Source organism: Ochotona princeps, chromosome 19 (assembly GCF_030435755.1).
Source record: "Ochotona princeps isolate mOchPri1 chromosome 19, mOchPri1.hap1, whole genome shotgun sequence".
Lineage (NCBI taxonomy): Eukaryota > Metazoa > Chordata > Mammalia > Lagomorpha > Ochotonidae > Ochotona > Ochotona princeps.
In genome coordinates, this window is record NC_080850.1 from 40,564,002 (window position 1) to 40,583,049 (window position 19,048).

The 19,048-nt window shown below is 43.4% G+C and overlaps 1 protein-coding gene across 3 annotated transcripts in view; it reads left to right on the top strand.

The window, feature by feature from the left end:
• Positions 1 to 19,048, top strand: part of MARCHF3 (membrane associated ring-CH-type finger 3) — a 158,262-nt gene that overhangs the window by 110,676 nt on the left and 28,538 nt on the right. For all 3 annotated transcript variants that reach the window (XM_058677824.1, XM_058677822.1, XM_058677823.1), the window contains exons 2-3: positions 119 to 362; positions 2,273 to 2,477. In XM_058677824.1, coding sequence (XP_058533807.1) covers positions 175 to 362; positions 2,273 to 2,477 — 393 coding nt within the window. In that variant the 5' untranslated portion in view covers positions 119 to 174. The remainder of the gene's footprint in view (positions 1 to 118; positions 363 to 2,272; positions 2,478 to 19,048) is intronic.

Sequence of the window (19,048 nt, forward strand, 5' to 3'; positions counted from 1 at the left end):
ATGGTAGCAAGTCACCCTTTTAGCTACCCCGTTATTTGTATTAAATAATAATGGCCCATGATTCTCCATTTTCTATTAACTGTCCAGGCCAACAAACCTGTTTTCTGATCTTTCTTAGATGGAAATCCTGCATGAACGAGGAAGCCATTAGCAGAGTAATTGCTGTCTGTTACCATGACAACCAGCCGCTGCAGTCACCTGCCCGAAGTCCTGCCAGACTGCACCAGCTCAACTGCGCCCGTGGTGAAGACTGTGGAGGATTGTGGCAGCCTCGTGAATGGGCAGCCACAGTATGTCATGCAAGTTTCAGCCAAGGACGGGCAGCTGCTGTCAACAGTAGTGCGGACTCTTGCCACACAAAGGTAGTACCACCTCTAAAATAAACAGATCTGTAACTGATCAGGAGAACCCTTAGGCAGATGAGAAGTACTAAAGGGAAGGCAATTCATGCTCATATTTTTGTGTCAGGTAAGCAGAGAGCTTGGAGGGAAAAAAAAAAAAGACAATACTCCTCAAGTTCTGTCACCACTGTTTCTATAGCAATATGGCATAGAAGGTAAAATTCAACTTGTCCAGTGTTCCACTTGGAGTCTCAGTTATGGAGAGCCAGGCAGAGTGGGGTCCCACAAGATATGTGGTCACTGACTTTACATTTTTTTTAACTTTGTCTTGCTAAGTACACTGTCTGGCAGCTGACAAAAGCAGCCCTCAACTATATTAAAGAAGTCCCCAGATTGCAGAAGAGTAAGTCGAAGTGATTGGATTTGTAGGCAAAACTTTTGAAGAAGCATTCCTGGGATGCCTGCTAGCACCCTTTCTTGGGAAAATCATGTCAACACCTAGAGTCCTGTCCTATTGTCCGATCTGCCCTGTGTGGCTGCTATTCATGACCCTTCAAACCCACTGTCCTGTAAAAGCTGTTCAAAGCTCCCTAGCTTGTCCTCTCATAGGGTAAACCAAAGCAAGAGTAAAGTCTCTGACCAGTTCTGAGACTGATCATTAAGGCTAGCACTTTGTCCGTGGGGACTCTCCTTTTGTGTTCTTGTCGCCTACTGAGGCTGCCAGGCCAGCAGGTGCACTTGGCATGTTCACAGTTTTCTGAGATGTCTGACCCGTAAATTTAAACTGTGTGTTAGCACCAGACTGGAACCTCAGTGTCAGCTCTAGTACTCTTGACCATTAACCACTTACCTCTATCTGAGTGACTTATTGAACTCTCCGGTCCTGCCACAGAGGCATGCATTCCCCTGCAGTGGGATTACTGGCAACATACCAACCTGGACATGGTAGCCCACAGACTTGGAATCACTTCCCCACACCCAAAGCAAACATTGCCCCTAGGCCTCTGTTCAAAACCTGTATGATGTGTGTGTTGCAACAGAAAGAAACAGGAAATAGTAAGATTTGTCCACCTCTCAGAGAACTTCTGACAGCTGGTTAGAACTCAGACATTATGAGATGGTGAGCATCACTGGCTGCCTGTGAAATAAGTCTGGGCAGTTGGGAGTGTGCCTGTCACCGTTGGGAGCTTCATCACCTCCAGGGATTGGGAAGAGGAAGCTGCAGGTGGACTGAGTGAGGCTGTGAGCTTGAATGCATTTGCATGTGTGTGCATAAGGACATATGTGTACATATGTGCATGTGCATGTGTGTGTGCATGCATTTGAGGCAGGTTTACCAGCTTTACTGACACACAATGAACATCAACCAGAAGGTGTCAGAGTTTCCCATGCACATGGCTCCATGGAAGCCAGGAATCATGAGAGTAGAAAGTCACCTCCAGTAACTTTTTTTTTTAAACTCCCTTTCAGCTTTCTCTTGCTCCCACAATTGTTTCTAGAAAAGTTCGTAAGAAATAACCACTATTAGAAATAAGCCACTATTAGAATCATTTCAGAACAATTTCTCTTCTCAATGATAAAGGAGGATTTTTATTTCTTGATGAGTGTTTGCCTGAACTACATTTAGGTTCAACATAAAACAACAACAATCAGTATTGCTCTTTATCACTCATTCCTGACTGTGGGCCACACCTGACCACTTTGATAGTGGCCACCCCATACTCCTAGTACTAACAAAAGTGCTGAGTGCTGTGGAAACCATGGCCACTAGTCCCGCTGCCGTGGTCAACCATGAAGTCTTAGGGGTGTTGAAGCAGGTATTTATTCTGAGCACCTGCCCCTAGAGAGGCCCAAGGAAACAGTTACAGGACCATTTGCATGTTGGAGTTTTCCAGCCAGTGACGAGCAGGTGCCACCCCCTTCTCTTGCAGCCCCTTCAATGATCGGCCAATGTGCAGGATCTGCCATGAAGGTAGCAGCCAAGAGGACTTGCTCTCTCCATGCGAATGCACAGGGACCTTGGGGACAATTCATCGGAGCTGCCTGGAGCACTGGCTGTCATCCTCAAACACCAGCTACTGTGAACTCTGCCACTTCAGGTTTGCAGTGGAGCGCAAACCCAGGCCGTTAGTGGAGGTCAGTAAATGGGGCACGTCCTGAAAACTTAGCTCTAATGAGCAAACAATGTATGCTTTTATGCTCAAAATCACAAACCCATTGTGGCTTTACTGAAGCACAGCAGTAGTGTGTGTGTGTGTGTGTGTGTGTGTGTGTGTGTGTGTGTGTGTGAGAGAGAGAGAGGGAGAGAGAGAAAGAGAAAGAGAGAGAGAGAGAACAACAGACAGACACAGAGTAAGACGGTTTGCCGGCTCACTTGGAAAGTTAGATTGAAGGATATCCTCCACAATGATGGAGACAAAAAAGGAAGAAGTCAGGAGAGGGAGGAAGGGGAAGTCCCTGTGAAGGGAAACAAACACATCATACACTTCACCCTCTGAACACAAACTGCCCAACTAAAGCAGCAGGTAGATAGATGGGACTCTGGGTTGCACACACTGAGGATTTCATGCATAGCTTAGTGGAGTGGACCCGTACTGCCTGGATTCTCTGGACTTACGTATGTTCCTATACTTCTCAGAACTACCATGAGGAATAAAGAAGCCAATGTTTATTTAAAAAAAACAGTTAGAAGAATGCAAGTACATATACATGTGTTTGAATCAAGATCTCTCCAGAAAAACTCAATACACAAACATTTTTCAGCTAATAACCCAGTTTTGAAGTTTATTTTCTTAAAAAGTGGATTAAAAATGCTGTCAACCCGTACCCATTAAAATGGCAGGACACTGTCTAGAGGTTTAGAATGTACATGATTTCTCTTTAGATCAAGGATCTGGTTTGGTATTAGCAGAGGAATTGGAGAGAAAAAAAAAATCATTGGTGCAAGCATTTGGTGACATAGTTGTTACTTGGGGCACCCATATCCCATGTCAGAGTAAATACCTAAATCAAGGTCAAGCTCATTAGCCTCCTGCTAATGTACATTCTGGAAGGCAACAAATCATGGCTCAACTATTTGAGTCCCTGCCATCCACATAAGAGACCCCGAAGGAGTTTCTGGCTCCTGGTGTTGGTGCTGCCCAACGCTGGCTGTTATGGTCATTTAGGGAGTAATACAGCACACATAAGATTTCTCTTTACCTGTCTCTGCCTTTTGAATAAAATGTTAATTAATAATTTTTACTTTTTTATACAAAGAAAATACTACTAGACTATTTTTACCTGCACTGTTACCTCCAAATTCTACTGGCCAACTAAATATTAAATATTGACAACAAATATTATAATGTATTATGATAAGGGCTAGTAGAACGGGGTTATAGCTTTGTGTGTGTAATCTGTACCTGTTAGTAGCCATCTCTTAATTTCAGCAGCCAACCCAGTAAAACCCTAGAATTATGACTAGAGCTGGTGCTGGAGAAGCCCTTCTTGGAAACCACATAATAAATATGTTGGTGCTAAGGACCTGAAGGCCCCACACAGCTTTCTGTGTGTATTCTCTTGATTTTGGCCTTGAAAATTGAATGAGGGACTGAAACCAGGGCCCGTTTTAGCTGTGACTTACTTGCCAACTGGCACAAGATTTATTTGACTTTTCTCAGTGCACTGCATGCTTTCATTAAGATCTGGATCAGGTGATTCCCTTTTAGCTACCTTGCCGCCTGACATCCACTTTCAGAAATTCCTCTTTAGAGAGTGCCTGGCATGGATGTGGCTTTGCGCCAGATGCAATGAGATTTAACCTTTCAAAACTTTTCTGTTGAGGGAGAAATAGAAAATAAAATAATAAACAAAGAAGATGAAAATTTCTCAAGCCCAGTGGCAACAATAAAAAGAAGTTGACTTCTCCTTTCTGAAAACCTCTGGAATCTTTCCAAGCAGATATAGAGGCCTCTCCAAAGGAGCTGACTTCCCAGAGGAAGGAGGCCCTGCCAGTGGGTGGCTTTGCTAGCCGTTAAGAAGACATTTGCTTGATAAAAATCCCAGCATGTATGCCCATAAAATGAAACAAAGGAAAGTGTATGTTTGTGTGTGTGTGTGTGCCAGCCACACACCTTCATACTCCTTGATTAATTATCAAATCTGTCATATGGCAAAGGGAGTTCTTTCAGGCTCTAAGAATATGTGAACCCACACACAGAGTTTCTTGGTGTGGCTGATATGGGTCACAAGTGCGACTCCAGAGTCCCTATACAACTGTTGCTAAACAAGAAAGAGGCAAATGCCCTTGAGAACATGTGAGGTGCTCTCCAAAATTTAGGGCCTTGCCTACAAAAACTTGACCCAAACGGTCACCAGTGGTGATATTTTTCATTGCCCAAATGGAATGTGACAGATTTCCGTGTTAATGATGATTGAACAAGTTGAAAGTGAAAGGCGGACCTTCCCAAGCTGGAGGAGGCCAGCCATTTGATCATCCCAGAGCCAAATGAACTTGGATGTGTGACCGTAGCAGTAAAAAGTTGTCTTTGGTTTCTCAGTTGTTGAAGGACAAATGAGAGCCAGGTGCAGGCAGATTGGTAAACAAATGACATTGCTAATTGATGTTCCCCTCCTCTCAAAAAAACAGGCTCATTCACAGTGAGCATAGCTTCGCTCTGTTTTCACAGGAGATCAACATGTGGACTCTTTTCAGTACACTGGCATGGTCTGCCTATCCATATTAAAGAGGAGGAATATTGTCACTGGATTTTGTGCTTTTACTCTTCTAATTGCCTTAGTCATGACTTTATCTACCAGTTGGATCTGCGCTCTCATTTAAACAGGAGAATTCCATAATATTTCTCAAAATTGATATGACAGTAACAGCTCTTGTTTTCAGGGGAAGCCATTCGTAGATGTTATTCATACACATCTACATGCTAACCTGGTCTGGGATTACTTTTCCCACATGAAACCACCAGTTTCCAGTGAACATCTAGGGTCTCCACTAACCTTCCTAACCATCATCAGGGCACCTCTTCACTTCCTGTGCCCTCCAAAACCAATTGCTCATTGCTAACTGATCAGGAACCCAGGGCTGGTAAAGATACACAGGCTGTCAGGCTTTTCAGGACTTTGATGTAGATCATAAGCAGTCTGTCTGTCATTGACTATTGGTACATTGGTTACATCACAATATCTTATTGCATGTGATACAGGATGTTTGAGGGTGTAATAATATTACAATTTACAAGTACTATTTTTAGGATTGACATCGTTTCATCTTAAAATTAAGGCAAACATGTGGTATCTAGCCTTTTGGGATTGGCTCATTTCCCTTAGCATAATGGTTTCCAATTAGGCCCATTTGGCCACAAAGAAAAGCATTTCCTTTTTTTTGAATAGCTGAGTAGTATTCCATGGAGTAGATGAACCATAGTTTTCTTATCCAGTCATCTGCTGATGGGCATTTCGGTTGCTTCCAAGTTTACCCTATGTTATTCTGCAATGGGTCGGGAGAGCAGAGAAGTCTTCTACCTTCTTAGAGAGTGTAAGGAAGATGTTAAGTATAATCTATCAGCAATGTAACAGGTAACTTATAGACAGCAGACTTGAATCTGCGTTAGTCATTAGCAAAAACTATAAAGACATACAGTGGGATCCAAGAGCGATCCTGACAGCCTCTTAACAGGAGGTCATATGCACAGAGTAGGAGGGGACCCCAGAGTGGAGCAGGAGGACAGGAGGAGGCTTGGAGCCCAACCCTGGAGACTCCTGGATCCTTACCAAGAACTAAGAGTATGGACACCAAGGACTATATCCCAACCACCAAGGAGATCAAAGGGAATTGGAGTTTCCTAATAGGACAAGAACTCTAAGGTCAACCATTCCCTATCAGATCTCTTAGATGGGATGGAAGAAGCCCAGAACCCTCCTCACAGGGTCTAATGACATTGGAACAACAGCCAGGAGCACCAAGCAAACCTCAGAAACAGAAGAACAGTCAACTTCCTTTGGAACTCAGGAGACGAGCCTTCTCTGGTCCTTACTTAGTTCCAACGTTGGCTCCTCACCCTCTCTTGCAATGACCATTGGGATTGTTCCAGAGCCCCCAAAATTAGATCAGATAGACAGACAGACCAATAAGGAAAGCTTAGAACAGACCAAAAAAAGTCAGCTTGGACTCCAATATACCTTACTAGGTAGGACACAAAGATCAGTTACTCCTCACTAAGGTATTGAAGACTTCTCTGCACTCCCCTCCTAAAACTGTTTTGCTCTTCAGTCGTTAAACATATGGCATGTTACAGTTATAAGCCTGTTTGGACTATCCTAAAATTCATGAAGCTCAGTAAAAATCACGCTTGAATACTGTAAGCTGCTAAATATAAATATGAAGAAAAAAGACACGAGACAGCTGAATAGTATCCTAATTTTAAGGTTTATAGCAGTTGGTTATATATAAACTAAAATTAAGATGTCAATGAAGTAGTTACAGGATGTGGTTAAGAACTTGCATTTTCTAACACATTGGTCACTCAGTACCATGTCAATTGACTTCATGGTGTTGTAAATTTCCATGTTTCTTCCTGTTGTTGAATTTGTGTTGTGGCTTTTCATTGGAAGGGATGATATTTTGCCAACTCTGCTTTCAGATTAAGAATGGTCTCCCAATGAAACTGTTGAATTTATCTGGACAATAGGAGGCTGGACTGCCTGCATGGTCCATGTCCGCAATGATGGAATTATGACTGGTTATGAGCTGTGCTGCTATAATAATACAGAGGAAATCAATATGGGGGGAGGGCTTAGGGGAATCCCAGAGCCTATGGAACTGTGTCATAAAATTTAAAAAAAGGTACACAGGCTGCTACATGAGGACGAATTTCTACTCTTATCAGCCCAGTCAGTGGTTGGTTTTTCTTAGAAGTTCCAAATTTGGAAGCCCACTTCCCAACCTTGCCACTGATATCTGTGTGGCCTGGTTCAGTGTCTCTGAGCTTTACCAATGAAAGAGATGAGAAGTTGTTCCCTCTATATGACATCTTTTATGATCTCTGTAAGATTAGAAGTTCTTGTGCATTTTAACCCATTCTATACTTCAAGTGGGTCCATTGTGTAGTGTGTAATTCATGCCTTGATATGTTGATTCTGTGTGTGTCCATTTATCTGCCTAATTACCTGCCTTGTTCTCCTGTCTACATAGCCAGACTAAATATTTTAGTTCTTGGTAGGTTCACTCGTAAACTTAATCCACTCAATGTTTTCTGGATGCAAAGAAAACCAGTAGAACAAGAACCAGTTCCATGCAACTATCTGTTTTTAGTCAGGTGTGATTGGATTTTCACTGTAGTCCAGCAAATGCAAATCTCATAAAGTGTGTGTCCAGTCATGCACGGCTTGAGAGCATTTAAAATGAGTGTATCAGAAAGGAAGAGCTGATTTGACACTCCTGTACCTCTTTCCTCCACTGCCAGTGCTTGTCATGAAGTCTGTGGTTTGGGGTTGATGGTAGAACACATATACAGTGGCAATTTGTAAGATAAATTATCCTCAAGAATGCTAACCCAGCAGAATACAGTAAATAGATATCTACCAATCATAAAAAGATTCACTGAGTGAGTGGACTGGGTGGTTTTATGGTCTTTTTGCTCACTTACGACTTTCCTCATTTCTCTCTGTGTGAATTTGACTCTGCTACCACTCTTCTGTAGTGAAGAAGCCAATAAAAAATCTATGATTTGTTCCCCCAAGTCTGAGTGCTGATGCCAGCCTCTTGCCATCACTGCATCTCTGATTAACTAAGGAAGCCATGAGTACTGGTGTGCTTGTAACACCAAAGAGGGAATATTTGCTATGAGACTTTGATAAGATGTGCATTTGTAACATCCACCCTCGCCTAGAAAACTCACAAAGTTATAGATCTGCTCAACAGTGTTGTGATTAAAATAAAAACCACCAGGAAATGGAGAAAATCTGGAGGAAAGGTTGTTGGAAATCTGATCTCCCCCCGATTGGGGAGACCTGGCAATTTTTCAGAGGGGCTGATTAGGTTTCCGGATTTCTATTTCCTTTACACAGACCCAGCTGATTGATAAGAATGGCATGAACAAATTTAAAAGCTGTTCCCCATGAGTCAGAGGTTTAACTAAATTGAAACCCAGAATGTTTTCACACATATCAGTTACCCAGAATAATGGGATGTAAAGCCAGGGAGATAAGGATTAAGATTTTTTTTCACTTTTTTATTCGTGAATCTTTTTATATTTTAAGTCACCAGAGGAAAATGGTTTTCAAGTGTGCCTTGGAATCCACATAATCTCCAGCTACACAGCAGGGAAAAACCATACCCAAAGCAGGGAGTGCCGCACACAGAGAAATGCTTTGTATCTTGACACTTACTGTTTAATAGATTCAAGACATTACCTAACCTAATGTGTGTGTGTGTGTGCTAGTGTGTGTACAAAACCAGTCTTTGGTGATTGCTTTTCTAGGTTCTTGGTGGTGGGACTTGCTTTTATTTTTCATATTCATTTAAGTAGAAACATGAGCTGCTTATTTCTGAGCATTCATGTTCTTGCACAATCTCTCACAGCATTGATTGAATTCTGGAATTATGCCACAGAGAATAAGACCTGATCTGAGGGGACTCAAGGATAACAGGCCACCACTGCATTCCTCCTGGGAAGGTGGCCACATTCTTGTCTTTGTCCCACTCATGGATGCAGCCATTGGGGAGGCTGCCTGGATCACAGTCACAGCAGGGCGTGGTGAGTTTTTAGTGTGGTTCCTTTTGAACTTGAGAAGTTTGAATGATTCTCAGTAGGCTCTGCATTTCCCCAGCCTCACCTTTGACACAACACACACACACACACACACACACACATAGCTCTCCTCACTGCCTTGCATTGCCTTCCTGCCCACCAAGTACTTTCAAGATCCCAGGAGTAGGCGGTTTCTCCCACCCTTGAGATGATTCTGTTATTGAATGCCTTTTCTTCTACAGCGCCTTCTTTGAATGTTACAGACTGAACCTCGTCATCTCATTCTTGTGGCCCCCCGCTGCAAGTTACATAGCACATGGATCTCTGAGAGGCAGTGAGCCAGCAATGGTACACTGTTGAAATGACACAGATGTAATTCCTCACCCTTGAGCACACTTTAGTGTTGGCCAGACAGTCCTTGGCTTGTGACAGGGCTGCAAGTAGGCCTTCCTTCGAACCACCCTGCCCTGACATGGACAGCAGCACTATCCCTTGAGCCAGCCCTTGGTAACATGTTTGATGCTGAGTATCAGCAAAACCTGGATGTAGATTGCTTAGTCTTAAATTTTTGTCTTGGTTTTGGTGGCTAATTTGGCAGTCGCTTCATTACTTAAAGCTTAGTTACAAAAAAAGCTGTTTTAAGATAACTATTAAATTCACAGCTTGCTTCATTAAAAATCACTTCATTAAAAAGGCAAGCCAACCAAAGTGCTCACATGGCTCTGCCAGATGGAAGTGAACTAACTGCACAGAGCCTGTGTTTCTAGCCCATCTTCAGCTCGTGCAAGATTCATTTGGGGGCCCGGCGGCGTGGCCTAGTGGCTAAAATCCTCGCCTTAAACGCCCCGGGATCCCATATGGGCGCCTGTTCTAATCCCGGAAGCTCCACTTCCCATCCAGCTCCCTAATTGTGGCCTGGGAAAGCAGACGAGGGCGGCCCAAAGACTTGGGAACCTGCACCCGTGTGGGAGACCCGGAAGAGGTTCCGGGTTCCTGGTTCCCGGCTTCGGATCGGCGCAGCACCGGCCGTTGCGGCTCACTTGGGGAGTGAAACATCGGACGGATGATCTTCCTCCCTGTCTCTCCTCCTCTCTGTATATCTGACTTTGTAATAAAGTGAATAAATCTTTTAAAAAAAAAAGATTCATTTGGAGGAAAAATCCACTTCCATGCGTAAGAGGAGTTATATGAGCAGCCTATATTATTTTAAATTGTGCTACCACTTGCAAGTGAACTTGGATTGGAATCCACATTCTCAAGGGCATCTACCTCCTCCAGTGTGGGTAGCTGCTCCCTCCATCTCCGCATCTGAGGACTTCTGTGAACAAAGATGCAAAACACCAAAAAGTATTGTACTTTTTAATTACAATTGCCCCATACTTTTCAAAATTTAGAGGCATATCAAGAATACTGCAACAAACAGGTGTGTATCCACAACCCAGAATTAACAGATGTTGGCATTTAGTGACATGCTTTTCAAAGCATCAAGTCCACAGGGGCAGAGAGTGAAAGTCTGTTGTCTTCACTAATTTGTCCTTAGGAGTCCTCCCATGTGAGAGAAAATTCAGCTGGGTTTTCCTGAAGCACATCTGGACCAAGAATGAGAGGAAGTCAACAAAATTAGATAATCTTGAAAGATTTCAAACCCTTTTAGCCAACTACAAATGTTACAACAAATAACAGCAGCAACTGGGCTCAGACGACTGAGAGGCAGACAGTTCAAGATCATCGTCCAGGAGCGGGGGTGGGGAGGTGAAATTGTTCCCGGGCCTTTGATGGAACAGTACTATATTATAGCCAGAAGGGAGGCGCAAAGAGTCACTGAGTTGAGTACAGCTGGGAATCCTCTTCCTCCTATGGCCTGCAGCACTCTTCAGCAAGGCACAGTGAATTCCCAGACGTGAACCTGGACAGCTTCAAGGCACCTGGGGGATCCAAAAGGATCCAGAAGTTGCAGAAGCCCTGGTTCAGAGACTCAGATGCTGCTCCCTGCTCCCTGCTGAGGCTGCTCCAGTCCTGCCTTGCCACCTCAGTTTTAAGTGTCAGCCACAAGCCTTAACTCCATAGAAAGAAAGCATATAGTTAAAGAAATAATGCTGGGCCTGGGACAATAGCTTAGTGGCTAAATTCTCGTATTGCATTTACTGGGATCCCATACTGGCATTGGTTTGCGTTCTGGATCCACTTCCCATCCAGCACCCTGCCTGTGGCCTGGGAAAGCAGTAGAAGATGGCCCAAAGCCTTGGGACCCTGCACACACATGGGAGACCTAGAGGAAGCTCCTGGGTCCTGGCTTAGAATCAACTCAACTGTGGCAGTTGCAGCCACTTAGGGAGTGAATCAGCAGACAGAAGATCTTTGTCTCTGTATCTCCTTCTCTGTATAAATCTGCATTTCCAATAAAGATAAATCTTTTAAAAATTAAAATAAGGAAATAATGCTGTGAAGTACTGTCAGTAAAACAGACTCTTGACTAACATTGCCCAAGAATCAGTTGTATATGAATGAGCCAAGTGCAACAATATCTTGAACTAGGCAGTGGGCGACCAGTTGTTCCTCATCCACTGGGTAACACATGCTGCTAAGAACTTCCTTTTCCAGAACAGGCATGGATCTGGACTCCTATCTAACTGGTGTAAGTTTATTTTGGATTACATCTGGCTTTAAACTTTAAACTTTTTCTTCTGATTTGGTTCTTGCCCATTTCCTAGGCAAAAGGAAAAGGTTTCATGCTATAGACTTTATATGATTATCTCATTCCAGTGTCTCAACAATCCCTGACATAGCAAAGGTTTTATCCCAGTTTGTAAATAACCTGTGACTCAGAGATCACAAATACTTTTGGTCTCAGGCTGGCACGTGAGAAAGATAGAGGAGGAATCCAGATCTCCTTGGCTTCCAAAGTCCACATTCCTTCCACCATACGGGGCATCCTGGCCCGTTTGGGCTGTTATAATCAAATATCATAAACTGCACAGCTTGAAAACAACAGGAACTATTTCTCATCACTCTGGAAGGTGGGAAATCCAAGACCAGGATGCCTGTATGGCCAGATTCTTGTGAGGGTCCTCTCCCAAGCTGTGCAGGCTAGCTTCTCTCTGTCCTCACAGGGCCCTTTTACAAGAGAGCTGATCCCAATCCTAAAGGCTCCATCCTGCCAAAGACCCCCACCTCCTAGCATATCACCTTGAGCATTAGGATCAGAATATGAATTCAGGGCCTGGCGGCGTGGCCTAGCGGCTAAAGTTCTCGCCTTGAAAGCCCCGGGATCCCATATGGGTGCCGGTTCTAATCCCGGAAGCTCCACTTCCCATCCGGCTCCCTGCTTGTGGCCTGGGAAAGCAGTTGAGGATGGCTCAATGCATTGGGACACTGCACCCGCGTGGGAGACCCGGAAGAGGTTCCTGGTTCCCGGCTTCGGATCGGCGTGCATCGGCCCATTGCGGCTCACTTGGGGAGTGAATCATCGGACGGAAGATCTTCCTCTCTGTCTCTCCTCCTCTGTGTATATCTGGCTGTAATAAAATGAATAAATCTTTAAAAAAAAAGAATATGAATTCAGAGGCAAAAACTTTCAGAGCAGAACACATGGTTTCTTGCTGGAACCAAAGTACCTTGATTTGCTCATTGACATAGGGTTGTGCACACCCACAGTTAATGGCGTCTCTACCAATCCCCAAATTTTGCAAGGAGCTAGGTGTATGGCTGAACAAGTAGGATGCAAAAATTGGTGAAAGCCCTGACTTCCTGATGACATTAAATTTGTGTGGTGGACCCAGAAATGTTAGGGAAGAGGGAATGATATACAGCACAAGGAGGGCTCTTAGGTCAATGAAACCGCTCCAGAACCTGTACAACAGCACAGTGATGGATATGTGTCGCACATTCTCCAGACGTGCAGAGTGCACAGCACCCAGAGTGAACCCTCCTGGAAGCTGTGGACTTTGGGTGGTAACAACATGTCATGGTCACTCATTATAACAGATGCAAACCCTCTGCTCTGGGATGCTGACAAGTAGGGAGCAGAGGGGACAGGGAGGACTTGTCATTCATTCAGTTGCAGGAATCAAAAACTACTCTTTAAAAAGAAGTCAAGTCTAGCTAAAAGAAAAGGCCTGAGCGGTGCCAGACTGAGAGTACACAGTGGTGGCCCTTTCTTCTCTGTGTCTCTGCAGGCACCAGTCTTGCTGGAATGCAAAGCTTTGGACCATACTATCCTGCCAGGTTCCCCCCCCCAAACAAACAAACAAACAAACAAACAAAAACTTTCAGGGGTCTGAAAAAACTTTTTTTTCTTCTCATCTGCTTGCTGTTTGTGTTTCAGTCTTCTTTCCACTGAGTCTTTATATCACCAGATTTCCCTGAGCTTTCTCTTAAAGAAGAGATGTTATTAGGAAGCCTGGCAAAGTCAAAATGGTTAGGAACGTGTCCCCCTTTGATGTGTGATTGTAAAGGTTAAGCTCAGGGTGTCTGTCCACAGCTGTGACGCAGACTTCCCAAGATGACCATCGAGATGATTCACATCAGCAAGACTGTTCTGCAACCCAGAAGGTCATAGCTGGTTTGTGTCTGGAATTGCTTGCCTTGTTTGCCTTTTTGGGGGGGTGGGGGAGGTGCAGCTGATTGATCAGGTCTTCAGGCTTTGCTTTTCTCTTCCATTTTTTGCTGAATGAAGATTTCTGTGCCAATGCTTGTCACTACCTGTGTCCATTCTTGGAGAATCAGGGACCCTGTGAGATTGCCTGAGATGTAACTGTTTCTTTGCACTTCTCTCCGAGTTAGAGAAAAGTACCATGTACTGGGAAGATACCTGTGCTCTATAACGCTAAAGAGGGAAGAAAGCTTTTGAAGCTTTTAGCGTGGAGTCCTCAAAGGCAGGTGTATTTCTTAGATGAGCCTCTTGTGAAAATGCATGAAGATCTGTTTGTGAGGGTGAAGGTTAGATTAAAAGAATACGACGAAGTATTTTCTACTCACTATTTTATCAGTGTTCACCCGCAGCAATGCTATGATATTCAGAACCTTTGAGAGCTGCAAGGGGGAAATGACTGGTATAGTCTGTGGGTCATGCCAATGTGGAGAAGCAGGAGGAACATTATGAAACACAATTTATAGGCACTTAAAGCCTTATATCTGAGAAAAAATCAGTAAGAGTGGAAATTGAGAAGTATATGGAAAGCATTTACCAACCTAGAAAATAATGCAGTCCTTCCCAACAATCCCCCTCCTTCCAAAATCTTGCTGTTTGCATGATGCACTTTGTCTAAGTGGCAGAGGATGGGGAGGGGAGAGGGTATGAGACATAGAAATAATAAATAGCTCTAATATTTTTCTAAACACTGGCTCATCTGCCTAAAATCTATGACTTCAATGCTGAAACCCAGAAGTCATCCATTTCTCAAAACATACACACATTTTCAGGTCTCTGTGAGACATACCTGATACATATGTGAAAAATCACACTATTAGAGGAAGATATGAAACAAGAGGAAATGCTTATAGAAAGGAATTTATGTAAGAGGAACGGTTTCTTTAAGGAAATCTACCGGACACATTAGATTGTTTTTTTTGGAAATGGCAGATTTTTTGACAGCTGTATTGAGATATAACTCACAAGCCTTACAATGTACCATTTAAAGTGTATAGCTAGGTTGCATTTAAGATACCCAGGGAGTCAGAGTAATGCCACCGTCACCACAGTCAGTTTTAGAAATCTCACATACGTCAGCGTCACTCCCCAGTGCTCCTACTGCTGACCCTGCCCCAGCGCTGGGCAGCCTAGAGTCTGTCTTCCATCTCTCTGCATTTCTGTGTGGTGCACATTCCTATCAGCTGAGTCCTGTGCTGCATGCTCCTCTGTGATCGGATTCCTTCGCCTTACACTTAATCCTGTCTCAGATTTTATAGCAAATGCACCTTATCCTTTCTTGCTATGATTGTGCTTTTTAGTTCTCATTCTTTCTTAACATCCAGCTTAACACACTGCTCCACACTTCCAGGTCTTGGTTTTGGAAATGACTGGCACCTGATTGTCAATGACTCCCTTCTTCCCCTCCACCTCCCGGCCAAGTGTGGCTGTCCCCCTATCACATTCAGCATAAGGAAACCTTATTCGTTTTTTTAGTCTCTTACTTAGTGGAAATCATTTGTGCATTCATTTTTTAAATATTTTCTGAATCTTTGCCATCCCTGCTTAGAAAGAGCCTATTCCATCCTTTAAGTACATTAACTTAGTTGGTTGCATTTTTTATTGTACTGACCCTATGTCACCAAATATTTTTTTTAATATCACTTTCTGTGCCCTGGGTTGATTAATTTCATTTTATGGACGGGGATGGTCAAAATCTCAGGAGAAATAATGATTCTCGGAAGGCAGCCAACTTCGTATTTCCTAAAATCATCCAATCTTTGTTGGATTAGACTAGGGAGAGCCTTAAAGACAGTTTAGGGAACTGTCAAGACAATGCTTCTTGCTTCTTCCCGGAGTCTTAGGTACATTTGACATGCCCACTCTTTATGTTGGGAGTGCATGGTGGGAATATGTGCCCTCTCCTCCATTTGCAGGTATGTTATATTTCACTGAAATCCCTCCACCACACCCTCATGGACACTTAACTCCCACTGCTCATGAAGGACACAGATTTTTAATTTTAGTCCCATACTGAAGACCTGATTGGGATTTATTTTTCTGCCTCTCCCTGTGTTTATTTGAACACCTCCAATGATCAGAATAGGAACTTAGTATCCACCTTTGTGTTACCATATTCCCATCTTTTGTTGGTGCTCCAGTTTAGGCTACTACTTGTTACACTGTCCACCTAGAGCCCATGAAAGAAATTACTCAAAAGTTCAATTGAGGGCCTGGTGCGATAGCGTGGTGGTTAAGGTCCTCGCCTTGCACGTGCTAGGATCCCATGTGGTCACCAGTTCTAGTCCTGGCGGCCCTCCTTCCCATCCAGCTCCCTGCTTGTGGCCTGGGAAGATAGTCGAGGACAGCCCAAGGCCTTGGGTCCCTGTGCCCATGTGGGAGACCCGGAAGAGCTCCTGGCTCCTGGCTTCAGATTGGCTCAGCTCCAGCCATTGCGGTCACTTGGGGAGTGAAGCATTGGACCGAGGGTCTTCCTCTCTGTCTTTCCTCCTCTCTGTATATCCACCTTTCCAATAAAAATAAATATTTAAAAAAAAATTCAATTGAGCCCCCACAGTATGGATGATGTCAGTGATGATAACCTCACATGTAAAGAGTCAAGAACAATAAGAAGCAGAGTGAATCAGGGTCAGGGAATGAGAGCTGCCATGTGTGTTCATGAAACACTGCACAGTATAAATCCTTTGTTCACCTCCTGCATCAGTAGTATGTGTTTTGGACCATGTGCACTTTAGTTTCAGTTGCTTGTAGAATTTATTTTCTTCCTCTCCAGCCTCTTCTGGCTTATCTCAGTGTGTTTCTGACTACAGTGTTCATGTGTGCCACTGGATTCTGCAGTGTCTTCGCATGTTGCAGTGTGAGCAGTCTGCATGTGCCTGTGATCATGTCTGCACAGTCAAGATCTACAATAGACAGCAGTAGATGGTTTCCTTTCTGCTGATATGTGAAGTTGCAACTGACTGTAGGAAATTATTTTGCTATCTAATTCTGCTCTACTACTAATCTGATTTTTGGAAAATTCTGAGCCATTGATATGAATGCGTGTAATGTTTGTTTAAGTAGTGCTGGAGGCAAATTATAATAATCTAGATAAAAAGTTAGCATCCATGTGCATTAAAGCATTTTAGTTGGCCTATTGATCTGAACCCTCCAGCTTGTCTTGAATATGAGTTAAACTTCAGCCAAATCACAGCTCTGAATCCAACAGTAACTGCCACACATCTTTCTGTAACAAACAGCTACTGTGTTTGATCAAAAGATTCCAGATAAACAGTCTTATGCGTGTGTGCATGCATCTCAGTTATAATCATTTGATTTGTACCCATAGCTCTTCTTTGGAAGGATTTGTTAATTTCCCCAACTATCAGGAGATATCTTCAGGAAGCCCACAAAAATGTGAATTATTAAAGAAACTAAGCATGGGTTTCAATACTTTTTGCACCAAAATCAGGGTAATTTTAAATTGAATTTTCCCATAAACTTTTTCAAGTACCCTCATATGCAGCAAGCCCTTGACACATATTCTAGAAAATGAGGATGTGCCTGCAGTCAGATGGGTTCTGAAAGAGCTTTCTTGCTAGGGAGGGAGACAGAGAATAAGCCAGTAAGTAAATTGATAAGACCAGGATGGGAGTCAGAGTGCTAAAGCAACAACAGGTTGCTGTAGTAAACTATGAGCAAGGGGAAAGTATGTGTGTGTAGTGGTGAGTGAAGGCCACATGCAGAAGTGACGTCTAAGCAGAAGTAGGACCCAGGGAAAGGAGTCAGGCAGGGAACAGACACTGTGGAGACCTTCAGGCAGGCAGCAGTTTTATTGCTCAAACTGGATGAAACCCCATGGAGGAGTGTCATGTGGGAGAGCAAAGGTGATAGATTGGCAGTGCTTAAACTTTGCTGCCATGGGCCGTTTGCTTAATCTGTGAAAACCTCCGATCTCTTCTGAGAATCATATGTGTGACTGGATAAGATAAAACACATAGGAACAATAAAAGGAAATAAGGTACGTTAAGACACAGTAATCAAAATATTTTAAAGATACTTGTAATACAAAATTGCTGTGCTTCTTTAATGCATTATGTGGCAGAGTTAATAACTAACTTTAGAAGAGCAGTATTTTAGGACATCTCTAGAAGTTGTAGTACAATATAAAATACCTTTGAAGTCTGCTGGTGACAAACTCATAGGTTCTGTTGATGCCTTTGAGATTTTCTGCAGAATTCGGTAGAGTACTGAGTTTCAGTTAGAGGTTGCAAGAAAAAGAATGATGTGATTATTTTTCCATCCAAAATCACAGATTCTGTGAATCCCTATCCATGGATTCCTTGGAGGCCTGTAGACCCCATGGTGCAAACAGGGTAAAATCATGGAGGGCCTGAAAGTGATTGCTGTGATCTTTCTGCATTAGAGAAACTGGTTTCTGGGAATGGAAGAGAAAAAGGAGGTTAAGTGTCAGTTCAGGATGTAGACAAGGAACCAGAAAAAGAGCAGTGGCCCCCAAAACAGAGGTGAACACAGAAGGACTTGAGAAAGTGTGTGGACGTGGAATAGGAAAGGTTTTTTGTTACAAAAATATTTTCAAACCTACGCATATGGTTTTCTCCAGAATATTTTTAATTTTTGCTGTACTTTTCATTTCCTGATCATTTTTATTTTACTTATTTTCTATTTAAAGATTTGTCTTTATTTGAAAGGCAGAGTTAACAGCAGAGAGAAGGGGGAGAGAGATTGCAGCCACTGGTTCACTCCTGAAATGGCCACAGCAGCTGGAGCTGGCCAGTCTGAAGCCACAAGCTTCTTCTGGATTTTCCACATTGGTGCAAGGGCCCAAGCACTTAGGTCATACTCTGCAACTTTCCCAGATACATAGCAGGGAACTATATGAAACATGGAGCAGCTAGGAACTCAAAACTGGCACCGATACGAGATGCTAGCTTGCTGTGCCACAGCGCTGGCCCCAATTTATTTGTTTCCTTTTATTTGAAGTAGGAAAATCCTACATCTGTTCATGTACTTCTGATTGTCTGCAACACCCAGGGCTGGGCCAAGCTGAAGCCAGAAGACTAGAATTCAATCTGAGCCTCCCATGTGAGTGGCAAGGATCCAAACACTTGAATCACATCACCTTCTCCCTGCCAGAGTGTGCACCAGCAGCAAACTGAATCAGACACAAATGAACTAACTGTTGAACTAGGCAGTCTACTGCTATGAGTTGCTGACACCCGAGTGGTATGTTAACAGCGATGCTGCATTCCTAGCGTATAAACTTTTGGAGGTCCTTTGTATTTAAAAGGACTGATAGGACTTGCTAATAG